The sequence below is a fragment of the Coregonus lavaretus genome (assembly GCF_964263955.1).
Source record: "Coregonus lavaretus genome assembly, chromosome: 15".
Taxonomy (NCBI): Eukaryota; Metazoa; Chordata; class Actinopteri; order Salmoniformes; family Salmonidae; genus Coregonus; species Coregonus lavaretus.
The window spans coordinates 38,160,529-38,180,291 of NC_140002.1; the positions used below are offsets into that span (position 1 = coordinate 38,160,529).

General features: G+C 42.2%; 2 protein-coding genes across 6 annotated transcripts; one reads left to right on the plus strand and one right to left on the minus strand.

Annotated features, from left to right (window-relative positions):
• Positions 1-242: 242 nt before the first annotated feature.
• LOC311142294 (trimethyllysine dioxygenase, mitochondrial-like) lies at positions 243-7,504 on the minus strand. Its single transcript, XM_084177914.1, has 9 exons — positions 7,394-7,504; positions 6,569-6,669; positions 6,160-6,337; positions 4,343-4,519; positions 3,440-3,719; positions 2,220-2,339; positions 1,328-1,564; positions 837-975; positions 243-663 (listed from the first exon to the last, which is right to left on the minus strand). The coding sequence occupies exons 1-9, from the start codon at positions 7,440-7,442 to the stop codon at positions 532-534; spliced, it is 1,413 nt and encodes a 470-aa protein (XP_084034040.1). The 5' UTR covers positions 7,443-7,504; the 3' UTR covers positions 243-531.
• A 2,226-nt stretch (positions 7,505-9,730) lies between these two features.
• On the plus strand, positions 9,731-16,932 carry LOC311143037 (uncharacterized protein). Of its 5 annotated transcripts, XM_084178836.1 has the most exons (7): positions 9,985-10,070; positions 10,966-11,084; positions 13,909-14,036; positions 15,184-15,241; positions 15,461-15,493; positions 15,673-15,824; positions 16,014-16,904. In XM_084178836.1, the coding sequence occupies exons 4-7, from the start codon at positions 15,193-15,195 to the stop codon at positions 16,728-16,730; spliced, it is 951 nt and encodes a 316-aa protein (XP_084034962.1). In that variant the 5' UTR covers positions 9,985-10,070; positions 10,966-11,084; positions 13,909-14,036; positions 15,184-15,192; the 3' UTR covers positions 16,731-16,904. The 5 variants fall into 5 exon arrangements, with proteins under 5 accessions (XP_084034964.1, XP_084034961.1, XP_084034963.1 ...); XM_084178838.1 differs by lacking the exons at positions 9,985-10,070; positions 13,909-14,036 and adding an exon at positions 9,731-9,769; XM_084178835.1 differs by lacking the exon at positions 13,909-14,036 and having other exon boundaries at positions 9,953-10,070; positions 16,014-16,932.
• The last annotated feature ends 2,831 nt before the right edge of the window (positions 16,933-19,763 follow it).

Here is a 19,763-nt window from a genome sequence, read left to right on the forward strand (position 1 = left end):
GAAATCGAACAGTACTAACTAAAGTTAAACATTTTCTGATTACATGCCACCATTAAACTATAAAAGAATGCATGACACTCATACAAAATAACTCTCATCTGTACTTTCCTTTGATGCTGGATACGTTTTAATGCATGTCAGTCTGTCTGGGCATGACAACAACAAAAAAGACAGCCACCCAATAGAAATCAGGAAAAAAATCACATTTATTTCAGCATGTATACAAGACAAAAGTTCCTAAATACATGAATCAACAATTAAATGTCTGGTAAAAGTGCTATGTAGTGATTGAGACGTACTAGAAGAATTTAAGATTAATAACTAATCCGATAAAACAAAGCCAATATGTTAAACACCTCAACATGTTAGGTTCCAGTTCAAAAGATGATTGTTGTTGTGACAAGAGCATATGCATGCATAATGCGTGTGTACAAATATTATCCCAAACAGATCACAGTCCATGTTCTTGACTTAAACACATCTAATAAAATACTTTGCTGTTGGCTGGAAGGGTTGGAGACTCTTCTTCACTCAGGCCTGCAGACCCAGGGAGCGGGCAGTGTTCAGGACGTCGTCTCTGGTCAGGTAGCAGCCACACAGTTGCCGCAGGCCTGTGAAGGACTCCCGACCATGCATGACACGCCAGTTATCAATGAAGAGAACCTACCAGAAAAAGAGGGAACATACTGTATTGTTTGTGTACGATTTTGTAAGACTTCACCCGTCCCCTGAAAACCAATCCTGGTTTCAGAATGCCCCCACCCCCCTCTTATATCAACATGTAGTGATTAATCCTTTCTGGCTAGATCAATGAAAAGGCATCTTTTTTTCTTTACCTTTCCAGGCTTCAGTTTGACCCACAACTCGTTCTCCGGCTTCCTCAGCTCTGTGGTCAACTCTCTGTGAGCCACATACCATCGCTTGACAATGTCATGAGGGATAGTGTTTATGACTGCACGGTCATAGTTATTGTATCTGTAAGAGATGCAACCAAGCAGGAGGTGATACCATATTAATCCTCAATATTAGATCATATATTCATTACATTGATCTCAAAGGAGCTAGCTCTGGATTAACAAGTGTTACTGTGTATGCATTATTATTTTTATTATGAGCAACAAATCCTGAGCCTTCTACAAAGAACCTTCCCAAGTGACTTAATTCATATTGATGGGTGTACCATTTCTTAAATGCATACAACATTGTGAGTTAATAGCTAACCAAGACTGGTTAGAGGTTGCATGGCCTATGATGACATTGGAAGATATGTTTAAAGCAAGACATTCAGGGAGACATTCACATCTCAATTAAAACAGACTGGTCATACCGGATCATGTACACCTCATTGTTCCAGGGATACACGCTGAGCACAGGGCCAATGCCTATCATGTGGTTGCGGTGGTCGCTGACATTTTCAATGTACTCATGCTTGATAGGCACCCGGGCAAGCAGCTCAAAGTTGTCAGGCATCTTCTGGAGCACTTGGTCTGCAGAATAGAATCCATCCACAAGTAGTGTTCTTCCTCCCGTTCCCTCATGTCTAAGGCAATGGAACACTTGGATCCTGCAAATCAAAGTCAATGGCATCAAAGTAAGTCACATGTTATGAAATGCCCAGTAGATGGCAGATTGCCCTGTCATTTCATGGGACACCAAGGTGGAGCCTAGTTTCACAGTGTACTTTATCTTCTTTTATCAAGATTCAATAAATCTGTGGCATAGCAATGTGCATCTGGCTTGCATCTTATCAGTTAAAATAATCCATTAACAGGTGTCAAACAGGTGTCAAACTGCAGCTTCCAAAAGAAATGGCCTGTTTCACAATGCTGAATCTGTTGTTACAACTGTCCATTTGACTAACAATACAATAATATATAATATATATATACACCATTTAGCAGACGCATTTATCGAAAGCGACCTACAGTCATGCGTGCATACATTTCAATTATGGGTGGTCCCGGGAATTGAACCCACTATCCTGGCGTAGCAAGCGCCATGCTCTGCCAACTCAGCTACAGAAGACCACATCATTGTAATAGCCTAACACAATAACCTACAGATGTTTAACGTCTTTCTTCATCTGAAGAGGAATCTCAACCTAACCCAGATACAGATCAGCATGTGTGCTGCCTTGCTAAATTGACCTGACATGATAACTCAAACACAGTTCAATTAACACCCATCCGTGTGTGAACATCTTCTATCTGAATACGTACCCACAAGGTTCCTGGAAGTATGAAGTGTCTGTGTGACGGTCCAGGGCCAGTTTGGTGTAGGCAGTGTCTCCTCGGGAGAAATCTGAAGTGAAGTTCCACATCTTGCCATACATAGTCTCCCTAATAGGAAACCAGAATGAAAACACAAAGTACAGTCAGCTGTCTCAAAAATAATACCGACAACATCATACAAGAACAATTCAAAACGCAGGTTTATAATGGCAACTTTGCTCCAAATAGTGATATTTTGTTTTTTTTGGGGTGTCAGGAGGAGGGCGATTACTTATGATGACCAAATATCAAATAAATTAAAATAAATATTGGTCACATACACATATTTAGCAGATGTTATTGCAGGTGTAGCGAAATGCTTGTGTTCCTAGCTCCAACAGTGCAGTAGTATCTAACAATTCACAACAATACACACAAATCTAAAAGTAAAATAATTGAATTAAGAAACATATAAATATTAGGACGAGCAATGTCGGAGTGGCATTGACTAAAATACAGTAGAATAGAATACATTATATACATATGAGATGAGTAAAGCAGTATATAAACAATATTAAAGTGACTAGTGATTCCATGTCTATGTATATAGGGCAGCAGCCTCTAAGGTGCAGGGTTGAGTAACCGGGTGGTAGCGTTACTGGACTAGAAGAACATGTGCAATGCAGCAATGCATTTCTTATAAGACACTGCTTCCTCCCTCTTCACTCCAAATTAGAGTCTAGTATAAAGAGGGATTAGTGTGCTGGTTCAGGCATTGGAAACTTCAAACCCACACCACCTGTGGAGTCCTTAATGAACCTGGTGGATGAATGAGAAGAAAGTACCTCTACTCTCTCTTCTCCTCTTTGACAAAACCACCCTCCATTCTAAGTGCTGAGAAAGTTTGTTGTGCATTTTAACTTGGCAAAAGTAAAGTATCAGGGGCTTGTTGTTAAGGAAACCAACATCTTCCCTGTAGCACTGTTGCTTTGTAACACAAGCATTGTAAACAAGCTAACCCTGATAAATAACCCTGATAAATATCAAGCTTTTGAAATGCCCCCCAAAATACTTTATCCCAGGGATGTCTGGGGTGTTTGTCCTAACCCCTTATTAAATAATCTCCCATTCCAAAACCATTTATGTTTGTATGTATTGTGGTGGGTGGTATGCTGCTACTTTTAAGACCCCTGAACACCCCCTTCTCATTCCCTAACAGAGGCCAGTACCTGATGAGGCTGACCCTCTGGGTAACCGTCTCTGTGGCCTCAACAGTCGGTGGGACACCCTCCACAAAAGCAATGCCATACAGCAGAAAGTTCCTAAGGAACTTCTTCAGTTCATCATCACAGGTCATAAACTTGTCCCAGTTGGCAGAGGGCACCTTGGCATTGCTATAGATGTCTGAGTTCCAGATGAAGCGTGGCTGCATGGCACTCTGCTTCTGTCCCTCATAGCTGTTCTGAGCCAGCCAACTCAGGTTGTACCTTGTCACATGACCATCGGGCCCTGGAATAGACAAATCAAAGACAATTCCTTCTATTATACATTCAATAACTGTTAAAAAGAATGATGAGCAACAATAGGTGCATATATCAAAGTGCTGCCAAAGAGAAAATGGGATGAAATAAAAAACATGAATGACTGGCATGGATTTAGAGTTCTTGTCGATATCAAACAGACCTAGATATACGACCTCAAATGAAATGACTGATTGTAACCATTATATCCCTTACTCTGGGTGCAGTGTAAAATAAATCATATGGTAGCAATGTCTGCAATGTCTACAGTACGTCATTACAGCCTTTTACAAGAGGCAAAGGTCTCCCTGAACAATGCAGTAACTATCTCAGGTTTGGCAGTGGAGAAGTTCTAGGCTACTTCACAATGTGGGCTTCCCACAGGGTCTAAAGGAAAAAAACAAGTAATTCTTCACTTTGATTCCAAAGAAAACTATGTATAATGCCAAAACCAACTGTAGTTATTCATATTACTTTTTTTTTTTTTTTTTTTACAGCAAATCAAAACAAAGAAAGAAACGTATGTGATATGAGACGAAATTGGTCCTGGGTTTCTTCAGCCCCCCCTCCTCCCCCTTAGTTGAGAGAAGCAATCTTCAAACCAAGACTTACATGTGAGGAAGAGATTCTCATCATCCACCCTGGTGTTGGTGGGACGTATGTTCAGCTCCACATTTGATGTATCTAGGTTCCTCTGGTTGGTCTTGCTGTTGTAGCAGGAGGCAGAGCGGCAATGATCCCGTAGCCACACATAGTCAAAGTGCATCATAAGCCCTCCATAGCTGAGCTCTGAAGATTCAAATGTTAGATTTACAAGTAAATATTAGCGTAGAATGTGGAAACTGGCCTATTCAAGTGTGAAGTGCCAGGTCCAGACACTGTTCTAACCACTGTACCAGATTAAAGTCCAACATTGGTTCTCAAGTAACAAGAGGCTGAAAAGACTTGGCATGGGCCCTCAGATCCTCAAAAAGTTATACAGCTGCACCATTGAGAGCATTTTGGCTGCATCAGCGCTTGGTATTGCAACTTGGCAAGGCGCTACAGAGGGTAGTGCGTACAGCCCAGTACATCACTGTGGCTGAGCTCCATGCCATCCAGGACCTCTATACCAGTGGGTATCATAGCCTGTTCTCTCTGCTATCACAGATGCACCATGTCTGGAGTGGTACAGATGCACCAAGTCTGGAACCAACAGGACCCTAAACAGCTTCTACCCCCAAGCCATAAGACTGCATTGATTCCTTTTTGCACTAACTTTTTTTGACTCATCACATATACTGCTGCTACTGTTTACTATCTGTCACTTTATTCCTAGTTATTCTGAACACAAATATAAACGCAACATGTAAAGTGTTGGTCCCATGTTTTATGAGCTGAAATAAAAGGTCCCAGTAATGTTCCATACTCACAAAAGCCTTATTTCTCTGAAATGTAGTGCATACATTTGTTTACATCCCTGTTAGTGAGAATTTCTCCTTTGCCAAAATAACCCATCCACCTGACAGGTGTGGCATATCAAGAAGCTGATTAAACAGCATGATCACTACACAGGTGCTGGGGACAATAAAATGCCACTAAAATGTGCAGTTTTGTCACACAACACAATGCCATAGATGTCTCAAGTTGAGGGTGTGTGCATTCGGCATGCTGACTGCAGGAATGTCCACCAGAGTTGTTGCCAGAGAATTGAATGTTAATTTCTCTACCATAAACTGCCTCCAACGTCGTTTTAGAGAATTTGGCAGTACGTCCAACCAGCCTCACAACCGCAGACCATGTGTAACCACGCCAGCCCAGGACCTCCACATCTGGCTTCTTCACCTGCGGGATCGTCTGAGACCAGCCACCCGGACAGCTGGTGAAACTGAGGAGTATTTCTGTCTATAATAAAGCCCTTTTTTGGGAAAAAACTCATCCTGATTGGCTGGGCCTGGCTCCCCTGTGGGTGGGCCTATGCCCTCCTATGCCCACCCATGGCTGCATCCCTGCCCAATCATGTGAAATCCATAGATTAGGGCCTAATCTATTTATTTCAATTGACTGATTTCCTTAAACTGTAACTCAGTAAAATCGTTGCGTTTATATTTTTGTTCAGTATATGTACATATCTACCTCCAATTACCTCGTACCCCTGGTATATAGCCAATTAATCGTTACTCATTGTGTATCTATTATTACTTTTAATATTACTTGTTTTTTTTTATTCTTTCTCTATTTTCTTTCTCTCTGCATTGTTAGGAAGTAAGTAAGCATTTCACTGTTAGTCCACACCTGTTGTTTACGAAGCATGTGACGAATACAATTGTATTTGATATGAACAATTTGAACTTCACACATAGGCAGCTAGAGCGAATCAAATGCCAAATAATCATAGCCTTTCGTAAAGGGAAGCCCATATTTAAAAAAACAATAGCCAAGACACTCACCAAGGCATTCTTCCTGAAGTTGCCAGTGACAACTCGTCGACTGTGGAGCAGCAGTATACTTCCAACACCTCACTTCATTCTGGGTCCGTATGAGTCCAGAGACCAAAGGAGCCTGTGCTTTCGAAATGGGTTGCAAATAGCCATGTAAACGGCAAAACACCCGAGCCAAATACATTGTCTGTGAATGTAAAATAGGTTTAGACGGAACACTGGACAGATTCACAACTATAGACAGTAGTTGATGTGGATTATTCGCGTCAGAGACTCCTGCACAAATTATAATTTCCCCGAATTACCTAATTGCGTCAGAGACTCATGCACAAATTATAATTTCCCCGAATTACCTAATTGCTTTGATTGAGAACAAATCAACTCGTATGGTCTGATAATCTGAGTATGCAATACTCACAGAACGGATCTCGTGTGTGTTCCAGTCAATTATGTTGATAGCAGTACAGTGATTTGGGTGTAATTCAGATTTCGTGGACTTTCTTCGGCTTCGATTAACAGCTACAATGACAATCACGGAGATTAATTATTAAGCAAGTTTGCTAGTTTTTCCTAGTCATTTATAGCTTTTTCTGGCTAGGGTTGCAGTATTGTAAACTTTGGCCTCGTACCTTGCTAACATTGGCGCTGAGAACTGCTAGTATAGCAGCGATAAAACAGGGACAAAACAGTCTGAGGGCGCGTTCCTTTGCATAGGCGTTGCTGTCGCATGCCAGATTTTACGCCTTGATCCCACCGACAGTTTCTTGTGCAAAATTATACGAAGCATTATCTGGATATGTGTGCAACAAAAGTTCAACATTCACCTTCTGCTACCATTTCTGTCAAGCCATCTACGCATACAGTTTCACGCATACGTTCGATAAATCTAACGTATGCATCACACAGAACGTACAACATCTGCAACTCAATGCTGTAAGGCAAACGCAGTGTTCCATTGGAAACGAATGTACTTCTGGTGTACCAAAATGCAACAGCACTGTCGGTGTGATCGAGGCATTACAACACCTGGATGGGTATTTTATGTATTAGCTAACCACATCATATGTTATATCAATCTGTCACTCGATGACACAGTCAATGGTGACACGCAACCATTGGTTGATGCATGCTACATCTGAGCAGAGGAATGCGACCTAATGCCTCGATCACACCAACAGTGTTATTGCTCAAAATGGTGCGCAGCATCATCTGGATATGTGTGCAACAAAAGTTCAATATTCACCTTCTGCTAACATTTCTGTGAAGCCGTCTATGCATACAGCTTGTGCCATACGTTCAGTAGATTAATCCAACGTATGCACCACACCAGTGGAGGCTCTTCAGAGGAGGAAGGGGAGGACCATCCTTGTCAGTGAATTTCAGAAAAATAAAAATAGTTTTTACATTTAAAAAGTTATCCTTTTTAAATCAAACTATACAAAATATACTCACGTCACCAAATAATTGATTAAAACACACTGTTTTGCAATGAAGGTGTACAGTAGCCTCAACAGCACTGTAGGGTAGCACAATGGTGTAGCCAGAGGACAGCTAGCTTCCGTCCTCCTCTGGGCACATTGACTTCAATACTAAACCTAGGAGGCTCAAGGTTCTCACCCCCTTCCATAGACTTACACAGTAATTATGACTACTTCCAGAGGATGTCCTCCAACGTATCAGAGCTCTTGCAGCATGAACTGACATGTTGTCCACCTAGACAAAGGATCAGAGAGTGAATCTAGTACTGAAAGCATAAGCTACAGCTAGCTAGCACTGCAGTACATCAAATGTGGTGTGTAGTTGACTCAAAGAGAGTGAAAGACAATAGTTGAACAGTTTTGAACAAATTAATTTATTCAAAAATGAAGGAGGAGCAAGAGAGATTGAGAGAGCGAGAAATAGCTATATTTCATTTTTTTCACTTTAATTTAGCTGGCTACCAAATGCAGCTAGCTAGTTTAGCATACTCAAAAACCCGGCTCAAACAGAGGAATGCTATGTTAGCTAGCTGGCTATGACTATCCAACACTGGAACTGCATGATTGTAGCGGGTTTACTAACGCATTAGTTCTATTAGCTATGTTGATTATGACGTTACTTTAGCGGGTTTACTAACGCATTAGTTCTATTAGCTATGTTGATTATGACGTTACTTTAGCGGGTTTACTAACGCATTAGTTCTATTAGCTATGCTGATTATGACGTTACTTTAGCGGGTTTACTAACGCATTAGTTCTATTAGCTATGTTGACTATGACGTTACTTTAGCTAATATGGTGAGCTAGCTGCGGTTATGATATGAAGGTTTGGCTTGGAAAGGTTTTTTCGCCTGGTCACAGACAGCTGATGTGTTGTGCATTGAAGTCCACAAGCGAAGTGAAAAGATGAGAGGACGAGAGCGCGTAGATGCGAGAAGGAATACAGCGAGCTGTTTGTATGTGGCTATGAAAGTGAACTATTTGCGTGTGATCAGGGGTGTATTAATTCCGCCGATTCTGATTAAAAACGTTTCTTAAACGGAAGCAAACAGAACGAAACGGGGATAAACATACCTGAATTTGTCTAACAGAAACTCTTGTTTGCAACTGTTGGACTAATGATTACACCCTAGGTTAGCTAGATGCAGGCAAGAGTGTGCAAGGCGGTATTGAATGTGTCACTGTCTGTCCGTGTGTCACTATCTTCCACCTCAAATCTTTCTCTCGACCTGTGTGCACCTACGTTGAATTCATAGGCTAGGTTGTAGCAACCTCATGATGGGTATAGGGAAAATTTGAGTATCATGTAGTAGCCTAAACCTATCTATGTTAAACTGGATAGATGGAATATGAATGACAGTTATCCAATATGTTGTAATAGAAATAAGGCCCCAAAATCGTCCTCCCTTATCTTTAATGGCACCGACCGCCACTGCACAGAACTCACTGCAACTGCCTCTGCAATGCAATGCTGCAAGGCAAATGCAGCTTTCCATTGGAAATGAATGTACTTCTGGTGTACCAAAATGCAATTACACTGTCGGTGTGATCGAGGCGTAACACAAAAATGGTACGCAGCATCATCTGGATATGTGTGAACAAAAGTTCAACATTCACCCTCTGCTACCATTTCTGTCAAGCCGTCTACGCATACAGTTTGTCGTTTGATTCATAAATTCAATAAATCCAATGTATGCACCACACAGAACGCACTGAAACTGCCTTTGCAACGCTGCAAGTCAAAGGCAGCGTTCTATTGGAAATGAATGTACTTCTGGTGTACCAAAATGCAATAGCACTTTCGGTGTAATCGAGTCGTACGTCTCCCAGTCCTCGTGCTTGCTTCTGCCTCCCTCTGGTAGACTGGTATAATGCAGCTTGGGTCCGAGTTCTGAAATGTTGAAACAAAAATGTATTTGAGGCTCAGGGCTGATATTACAAAGGCTAATTTTGTGAGGGATAAATGTTTACCCAAGATGATCAAATACTGTAACTAGGTAAAGTAACATATGTGTTGTACCACAGAGTTCCTAAACATATTGACCCCATGCGTCACAGGCTCCATCCATCCGGTGTGCACTGACAGGGATGTCGGCGGAGTACTCGCGGCTTGCCTCGCCCTGTTTTGCAACATCGAAGCGGTATTTTGAAGACATTCATTTTTTTTAAACGAATTAAAATGTATCCTTTCGTTGATATAGGATGGACGTTTCAATAGAGCAACGATTTTGTTTTATGTCTGAAAAGCCAATAAATGAGAAATGGAGTGCAGGTACTATTTGATGAGCGTAGGAAAATGTATTTCGCTTAAGATATATGGCTGTGAAGCCATGTGCTTCTTTGTTTACAAAAACAGCGGCTGTTTGTGGAGTGGTGAAATTGTGTGAATAGTTATATAAAGAACCTGGAATTTGGACATATAAGAAGTGAGTCGCACAACCGGTGAGAAAGTCTGCGTTTTAGTGTAGTTGAAGAATAATCTAATGAATTTGTTGTCCTTTTTTTTGTTGCATGAGACATAAAACGCGTATATTTACTTTGTAGGTGGCCTTTGACATGCGCGCCCATATTTCGGATTATTTTGGTATCAATGTTGCTTTGACCATCAAACCAGAAATTGTTTGCGTAAATTACTCAAATCGTTCGGCAATTAGCATTATGGAGCTTGCCAGTAACTTTGCGGTATCAGGTGTGGAAGCACCGGATGGTGTGTAGCCACTAGCCAGCTTGCTAACGTTAGCTAGCTAGCTAGTTACGCAACAAAGAGATTTCGGAAGGAGGGTAAAGACCCCTGAAGAAAGTGGCACAAATGTTACCTTTCATTAGCTGCATTTGTAAGGACGAACATCTCAACGAGCCCAAAGTTTGTTTAGCTCTGAACTGCATCACCAGATTTACCTAGTTATATTGTTTGATTTGTCATAATAGCTAAATGTGTCATGACTCATGCCTTATCTAATTTTGGAAGTGCACTTTAACATTCGGTGTGTGGGAGAATAATTGACTGCGCACTGAAACCTATTTACTCGAAGCCAGCTAACTATTCTGCAATAGATTGGCGCTCTAATAACATTGCATAGAGCGTACATTTACTATTACAGGGATGTCCTCGTGTGGATTTTAGGTGGGGGAGGGGAAGGTCACGTGGGTGAAACGTTTGTTTACAATCAATCTCTGCAACCCCCCCCCCCCCCACACACACACACCAGTTCCTCCATTAGGTTAGGCCATGGTCATGCTACACGTATGTTTTACAATGTTACATTATTCATGGACTTTGATATTGTGGATTCATGATTTGCTATTCAGACATTAACATGCAATATTATTTCCCCAGTACCTGCAACTGGCCTGGAGCAGTCTATTCAGACCGTGGGACATACTGTACCTGCCAATTCAATGCCTAGTTTCAGTTCCCTAGGATTGGGTCAAACTGACCATTCATAAGGCCTGAGGGTAAGTGTTATGGACTGTGGGAACATGGAGAGTCTATACATAAACATTTTGCTTGCATCTTTTGAACACTTCACCCCCTAATTACATACCGCTGCATTTCATTTAATTAATGTTTTGAGACCCCAGATGCCTTACAAGGTTTACTGAGAATGTTCTGTGCTGGTGCTTTGTGGGGAGCTTGTCTGCTATGTAATAAAGTGCTTACAGTGCAGGTAATGGTTATGCCCTACCTACCGCAATGTGAGCACTTCTGTCACAAGGCAGACGCCCTATCTGCTCAAATCTGACGTGGTCATCCAACATTTTGGTGATAAAAAGAAGTCCACTTCATTCTATTTCCACAATTACATCGTTTCTGTAATTGGTGGGATCCACTGAACTTGCAATTTTTGCCCATTGGTGTCCAAAGTGCTGTTTGTGCAGGTAGATAAACTAATCAGACCTACTGCAAAACCAGCACTTCCTGACTCACAGGGTGCACCACTCATCCATTTCCACCAGAGGGTAGGAATTCCTTGGTCACAGTTGCTGCAAATAACATTGCCAGGGATCTCTAGTGTGGGTTTTGCACTATAATGAAAGCACAGTCCAGATGCTGTGTCTCTGATGTGAATTCATAAAGGTTTAGATCCCTTGAAAACATCCAACCACGTTGCTGCTGGTTCTGGTCAGCTTTGCTGGGTGAACAGTCAGCCTGTGCACCTCGGAGTCGCTGTGCAAACCCATGCAAAACTGACTATGACTGGAACTGATCACCCTTCCTGACTCACTACCCCTTGTCAACACAAATAAACCTAATATCGACTTGCACCTTTGCTGTCTCCTCTTTGACCCAAATAGGGCCCGGGCCCTTTAGCTACTATGATAGCTGTCTGACTGAGTTACACAGCTTGTCTCTTTCCCTGAACAGCCCAGGAGTCATTTTGTGTTTCACCATTTTCTCTAATTTATTGGAATTTATTGCAACTGGTCGTGGAACGTGCTATGCTTCCGTGTGGTTTTACATTCTAAGTGGGGCCACTAAGACTAGCTTGTGTTGAGAGGCGGAGTCTTGGGCAATTGCCGGCAATCTTAAGAGGCATTGCACTTGTCTCGGTCTGACAGCACTGGCAGAGCGCGACCACTGGAGCAGATCAGATGGGGGCAACATGGGAAGTGACAGCACAAACAGGCCTGTTAACTCACAGAGAACAGGCAGGGCAAGAATGTCAACCATATTTCTGTAAAGGATTGTACAGTGGAGGATAGTAAGATCACATGACAAACAGTACATGAGAGGTATTTGAAATGTGACATGAAGTGTATGTTTAGATGAACAAGTCAGAAATAAAGTGTTTGTTTGGACCCTATCCATCTTGCATTGAGACTTTGTTTTGTTGTAGTATAACAGAATGAAGTGCCACAGAATGAAGTGAACTCTACTGTAGCTTGAAGGTATTTTATAATCATGCAATAGTAATAATACAGCTTTCAGTGTCGACTAGTAAATCAAAATAGTACTTGTTATTAAGTTGATGACAAATCAAATATTCGAAATGACAATAAACCCCCTTGGTCTTGAGGAGGATAGCAGTCTCTTAGCTACAACATCCCAACTTGTGGCAAAGGCCAGTGACGAATAACATATTTTGAACATCGTGCCATATTGTTGTTTGTACTGTATCAATCTATTTTATTTTATAAAGCCCTTTTTACATCAGCAGTTGTCATAAAGTGTTTTACAGATACCCAGCCTAAAACCCCAAATACTATTGAACATTGTGTTTTATCCCTAATGTGGAGCATTGGAGAGGTGTCATGCATGGCTGGGGAAGAATATCTTTAGCAGTATTATGATGAAGTGCCCCTAAAGGATATAATATTAGTCATTTTCACTGTCTGCCATATAATGGCAGTTGTGTAATATGTTGTCATAATGTGTGCCCCAAAACACAACTGCTCATTTTCATTGGAATGTATGTCTTTGAAGGGGGTGGGGATAGACTGGTCAGGACAGGCTGGCCATGAAAGTGGTTTATAATCCTCTGCTGTATCATTACAGGATATTCTTATTATGGTGAGTGTGTTTCTGTCAGGGTCTCCCCACTGTTTTAGCGCATTTCTCAGATTCCTGCCCTGTCCCCCTCACACCTGTTTAAGCATCTCTCCGAGACGCCTCTCTGCCTCCTTAAAAGTATGGCTCTTGCCCGTTCAGGGGGCCTCTGACTCTATGCCACGACTACAGCCCAGATGAAGGCCCCTACAGTCATATTGCCACCCCTCAGTTCCCCTTTTTCATTGATGTTAACATTTCTGTAGGTGTACAAATAGGCCTAATGTTCCTCTTAGGTGTTTTAGATAGTAGTGACTGTGTTCTCAAAGTGAAGAATTAAAGGAGGCGGCCCCCATGCCACATCGCCTGTCTGGTTCATGAAGGGTAGTGATTCTCTTTGTGCTTTCTCAATGCCCTGCAGAGAACATGATGACAAGGTACTGGTATTTGCCTTAGATCGCAGAGGTACAATGTATTTGTCTCTCTTAGGGTGATAGTAAAGTAGCGCAATATGAGCTCTGACAGCAATGTGGCAGAAGCTTGCTGTGTGTGTATGTACCCTTCTATGCTAATCCATCTCATACAGACTCTATTTTAGTTGGCAGTGTCCTAGACCTAGAGCCCTAGAATTTGAATGTGCAAACTGCTAATGATGACCTATAAGGGTGTTCTGTGGTTATGTTCGGTGTATTTTAGTGATGTAGGCCTGCCTCAAAGAAACTAAAGTGTTGTCATTTGTTAGTAACCTGTGACAACAAGGCAGTAAAGACCACTTTTGTTTTCCTTTTTCAGCAGTATTTACTTGAAACAGAAGTCAACCCTACACCCCCAACCTAATTTCTGTCTTGCCAAGTAACAGAAGTTAAAACGGAAAACCCCAGCTGTTTTGAGAGAAGGCGTTAATTTTGCTGTTCAAGCAGGTATCGTCAAGAAAAGGGCTGTTTTGCGAATATTACCCCCTTGGAGTCCAACACATGTCTCAACAGAGCTTAAAAACTTGAAAAGGGGTTGAAAAGTTTCAAGTATTCTGTATATGTGTCAGTTGATGTTCATCATGCAATACCATATTGGTAGTAATATGAAATGAAGAGAGAGCCTACAATGTATCTCTTCTGAAGAGTATTTCTAACAGGATCATATGCAGCTGTAGTGAGGCCAAAACATCAAGGGACCCTACTGCCCCATGCACTGTTTCTGCCCTCAGCGGGTGCCTGGCTGTCATGATTTTACAATGCGTTGTAAGCCTATTTCATTTGAAGTTTCACTTTTATCGTGAATTCCCTCGGGTACACACTTCTAATAGTGCTTAATGAGCGCTTTAACCATTTCCACGTCTCAAGAAGAAAAGGATGGTAGAGGTGCAAAGGGTGGAGTTATTTGGGGTCAATAGCCAATGGAAAGCGCCCAAATTATGAGAGGCATTGAGTTCAGTATTTATGAACTGTAAAGTTGTCTCAGACTGACACTGGACTGTGAAGAGCGATACAAGTACAGGCAAGTAAGAATATAATTTGCAAATGATCTGCTTCATATAATATGTGCTTTGATCATTAGGCTGGTCAAGAGGCCTGACTAGGTTAATTCAATTAATATATGTATCATTATTGTATAAGGATAAGTTTGATTGCATGCATCAATGATTGATTGTGTGCCTAAAACAGGATATTTTAAATGAGTTAATTGATGCTGTAGACATAAGTTGGAGCACCAGAGCCTTTGCTGGAGTGAAGTGGGAAGATCTTTATATTCTATATAAAATGTCACTGCTGCTCAGTCAAGGCGTAACTTGTCAGTTTAGGGTCATGTGTAATGTAATTAATCTATTATGGACTGGTAATTGAATTGATTCATGTGGTAAATTGAAATATTGTGTAGTCTGATAAAAGTAAAGGATATTTTGATGTAGTTTCAAATGTGAAAGAAACAAGTCAGTTTATCATCCAATGTGCCAATACTACTACTAAGTGAACAGCAAGTTATGTTTGTGTGTTCTATGATCAAAGCAGAAGCAAATAGAATTCATACTGTATTCTACGCCAGTCAAGTGTCTTTTTGTGTGTTATCCAGGTGGCAAGGATGATTTCTCAGGTTCTCCTGACGGGGACACTATGCTGCCTACTGCCAGGTCCGTTTCCACTCTAAACTAACATGTATGCCTAGATGGCAACTAAATATAGCCTATAGAACGGGGGCATAGCTTTCTATTGCAAACGTGATAACGCAAACAGATTTTATGAAATAACTTTTTTCAGAAACTTCTGAGTCTGCAGATATTTCTGCAGCGAGACCCTTCTCAACACCTCTGACCCTGTTTGTATTCTCGACACCTTATCCCTCTCTGCAGGTTTGCTGGATGCTACACCTCTGAAGGCTAGAGGTAAAAGAAAATACAACAACGGCACGTGCTTGTTTGATTGTGTAGCCTACTGTTTGATTTATGTTTGACGTGTGTGCGAGAGAGTGTTGGCACGTGAGAAAAAAATGTTTTATTATTTTGCCTAAATGTGTTGTCCCCATCCCCCTCTCTCCCACCATGATTCCTGTCATTAAATGCAGCTGTGGGGGAGGTCAGCATCGACTCCGCCCAGGCTCATGGCTTCCTGTCTCAGTCACGCCCCAAACGGAACGTCGACCCCAAGTGGCACCGCGGCACGCCTGATTTCCAGTCCTACTACAAATTCTACAACAGCATAGGCCATATTGAAGGAGTGAGTAAAGGGATCATATCATGAGAGACACTTAAAGCTGATTTTTGCATCATTAGAATGAATGTTAAACAGGATTTACTACAGGTTCTTGTCATCTGCACATTCCTCAACCCACCTGATCACTTATTTTGTCTTTCCCTCCCTCTCTCATTCTCAAACCCTGTGTGGATCTCTCTCTATTCCTCGCAGCTGTATGAGATTGACAGGATCAGGATACTGTATCAGCAGATGCGTCACCTGGAGCAGGTCTATGGCCCAGACGCCTCAAGCTACCAGAATGCCCTGGGTGTGATAACCCCACCACCCACCACCGCAGCTCCTACTACCACCACACTGCCTCCTACCACTCAGCCCCCTCCTACTACCCTAGCACCACTTTCTCTTACTAAGGCTGACGTCCTGTATCTGTGTAACCCCAAAGACCCCCTCTGTAAAGCTCACATCGTCTACCTGCCTGCAGGGGCCATCCCGGTCCTCTGTGACCCACGCTACAACCCTGCCTGCAAACCCCAAATTGGCAAGGTGGTCATTGCTGCCGCACCTATGGAGCCAGCTCCTGCAGCACCTCTGGAGCCAGCTGTTGAAGTACCTCCCCCACCACCACCCCCTCCTAAGAAGTCTCTCCAACCTCCTCCTCCTCCTCCCATCGTCATTAAAGGGATGGCGTATGACTGTGACCCTTACTGGGACCCTGACTGCCTGATCGATCACCCACCTCGCCCTGTCCAGGCGACTGAGCCACCACCACCACCCCCTACTCTCCCCGCTGTTGTGGGGGAGAAGGAGGAGGTGGTGAAGGAAGAAGTTGTTGCTGAGGAGACTGTATCACCTTTTGACCCCTATGATTACCAGCGTCACCTCTTTGACCCTTACCGCTATTCTGACCAAGCCCCTGACCCCCAGTAGACGGTTACACAAAAAACTACGTACAAATAAAACACAGTAGTGCTACTTTACAACAGGTCAGTAAACAAATACAGGTAGAACTGTGAACAAAACCATTAAAAACCCAATTGTACACAATTTTCCCCCAAGTATGACACTTTTTCACTTCCATCAGAGGATATGGGTTCAGTTTTAGAGACAAGTCTTATAAAATCTTGTATTCAACGTGTGTATGTGTGCCGGTTATTTTCCTTAACATTAGGAAATTAGTCGGGGCGTGGACTCTACAAGGTGTTGAAATCCACAGACTAATGCTTCCCACAGTTGTGTCATGTTGGCTGGATGTCCTTTGATACCATTCTTGATACATATGGGAAACTGTTGAGCGTGAAAAACTCAGCAGCGTTGCAGTTCTTGATACACTCAAACCGGTGCACCTGGCACCTACTACCATACCCCATTCAAAGGCACTCAAATATTTTGTCTTGTCCATTCACCCTCTGGATGGAACACATACACAATCCATGTCTCAGCTGTCTCAAGGCTTAAAAATCCTTCTTTAACATGTCTCCTCCCCTTCATCTACACTGATTGAAGTGGATTTAACAAGTGACATGGGATCATAAGGGATCATAGCTTTCACCTGGATTAACGTGGTCAGTCTGTCATGGAAAGTGCAGGTGTTCCTGATGTTTTGTACACTCCAGTGTATACAGTGCATTCGGAAAGTATTCAGACCCCTTCACTTTTTCCACATTTTGTTATGTTACAGCCTTATTCTAAAATGGATGAAATAGTTTTTCCCCCCTCATCAATCTACACACAATACCCCATAATGAAAAAGCAAAAACAGCTTTTTATTTACAGCAAATGTATAAAAAATATACATCTGAAATATCACATTTACATAAGTATTCAGACCCTTTACTCAGTACTTTGTTGAAGCACCTTTGGCAGCGATTACAGCCTCGAGTCCTCTTGGGTATGACGCTACAAGCTTGGCACACCTGTATTTGTGGAGTTTCTCCCATTCTTCTCTGCAGATCCTCTCAAGCTCTGTCAGGTTGGATGGGGAGCGTCGCTGCACAGCTATTTTCAGGTCTCTCCAGAGATGTTCAATTAGGTTCAAGTCTGGGCTCTGGCTGGGCCACTCAAGGACATTCAGAGACTTGTCCCGAAGCCACTCCTGCGTTGTCTTGGCTGTGTGCTTAGGGTTGTTGTCTTGTTGGAAGGTGAACCTTCGCCCCAGTCTGAGGTCCTGAGCGCTCTGACACAGGTTTTCATGAAGGATCTCTCTGTACTTTGCTCTGTTCATCTTTCCCTCGATCCTGACTAGTCTCCCAGTCCCTGCCGCTGAAAAACTTCCCCACAGCATGATGCTGCCACCACCATACTTCACCGTAGGGATTTGGCCAGGTGATGAGCAGTGCCTGCTTTCCTCCAGACTTGACGCTTGGCATTCAGGCCAAAGAGTTCAATCTTGGTTTCATCAGACCAGAGAATCTTGTTTCTCATGGTCAGAGTCCTTAAGGTGCATTTTGGCAAACTCTAAGCGGGCTGTCATTTGCCTTTTACTGAGGCTTCTTGGTCACCTCCCTGACCAAGGCCCACCTTCCTGACCAAGGCCCTTCTCCCCCGATTGCTCAGTTTGGCCGGCCGGCCAGCTCTATGAAGAGTTGGTGGTTCCAAACTTCTTCCATTTAAGAATGATGGAGGCCACTGTGTTCTTGGGGACCTTCAATGCTGTAGAAATTTTACGGTACCCTTCCCCAGATCTGTGCCTCGGCACAATCCTGTCTCAGCGCTCTCTACGGACAATTCCTCCGACCTCATGGCTTGGTTTTTGCTTTGACATGCACTGTCAACTGTGGGACCTTATATAGACAGGTGTGTGCCTTTCCAAATCATGTCCAATCAATTGAATTTACCACAGGTGGACTCCAATCAAGTTGTAGAAACAACTCAAGGATGATCAATGGAAACAGGATGCACCAGAGCTCAATTTCGAGTCTCATAGCAAAGGGTCTGAATACTTATGTAAATAAGGTATTTCTGTTTTTTATTTTTAATACATTTGCAAACATTCCTAAACCTGTTTTTGCTTTGTCATTATGGGGTATTGTGTGTAGATTGATGGAAAAAAATTGTCATCAATTTTAGAATATGGCTGTAACGTAACAAAATTTGGAAAAAGTGAAGGGGTCTGAATACTTTCCGAATGCACTGTATATAGTCAAATTTTAGATTGTTTGTGGCCAAAGGGCGGTCTCCAGTGGTGAGAAACAGAAAATGAAACGAGTTCTCCAGACAGTGTTAGGAAAATAGACTGGAATGTTTAGTAAATGTGTAGTTTTCGCATTTTCTAAGGTTTGGATACTGTAACAACACACTATGCTAGAGTATTATGACTGGGTAATTGGCAGGACAACATAGTGTGTGAGTATGTCGACATAATATGTTAGTATGTATAATGGTCTACGGGCAAAGAAGCAAAACAATTATGTTCTTATTAAGTCGCTTGCTGTGCATAGTTTTTATTTTTATTTTTTACTTTTCACCTCTGAGCAGTCTAAGGCGCTTGATTAAGGCTCCAGTCTCTCTGGAGGTTTGGGTTCGAATCCCACTGCTGCCATTTGAGTTTTAATAGCAATTCTCGCGTGATCCTATGATCAAATGTTCACTTAATCAACTGTTGTAGTATCATGTAAATATGTCGCCTGACGACTCCAAACAGAATTCTTCCGCTGTTCTATGTTCGCTGCATACAGTTGAAGTCGAAAGTTTACATACACTTAGGTTGGAGTCATTAAAACTCGTTTTTCAACACTCCACAATATTCTTGTTAACAAACTGTAGTTTTGGCAAGTCGGTTAGGACATCTACTTTGTGCATGACACAAGTAATTTTTCCAACAATTGTTTACAGACAGATTATTTCACTTATAATTCACTGTATCACAATTCCAGTGGGTCAGAAGTTTACATACACTAAATTGACTGTGCCTTTAAACAGCTTGGAAAATTCCAGAAAATGAGGTCATGGCTTTAGAAGCTT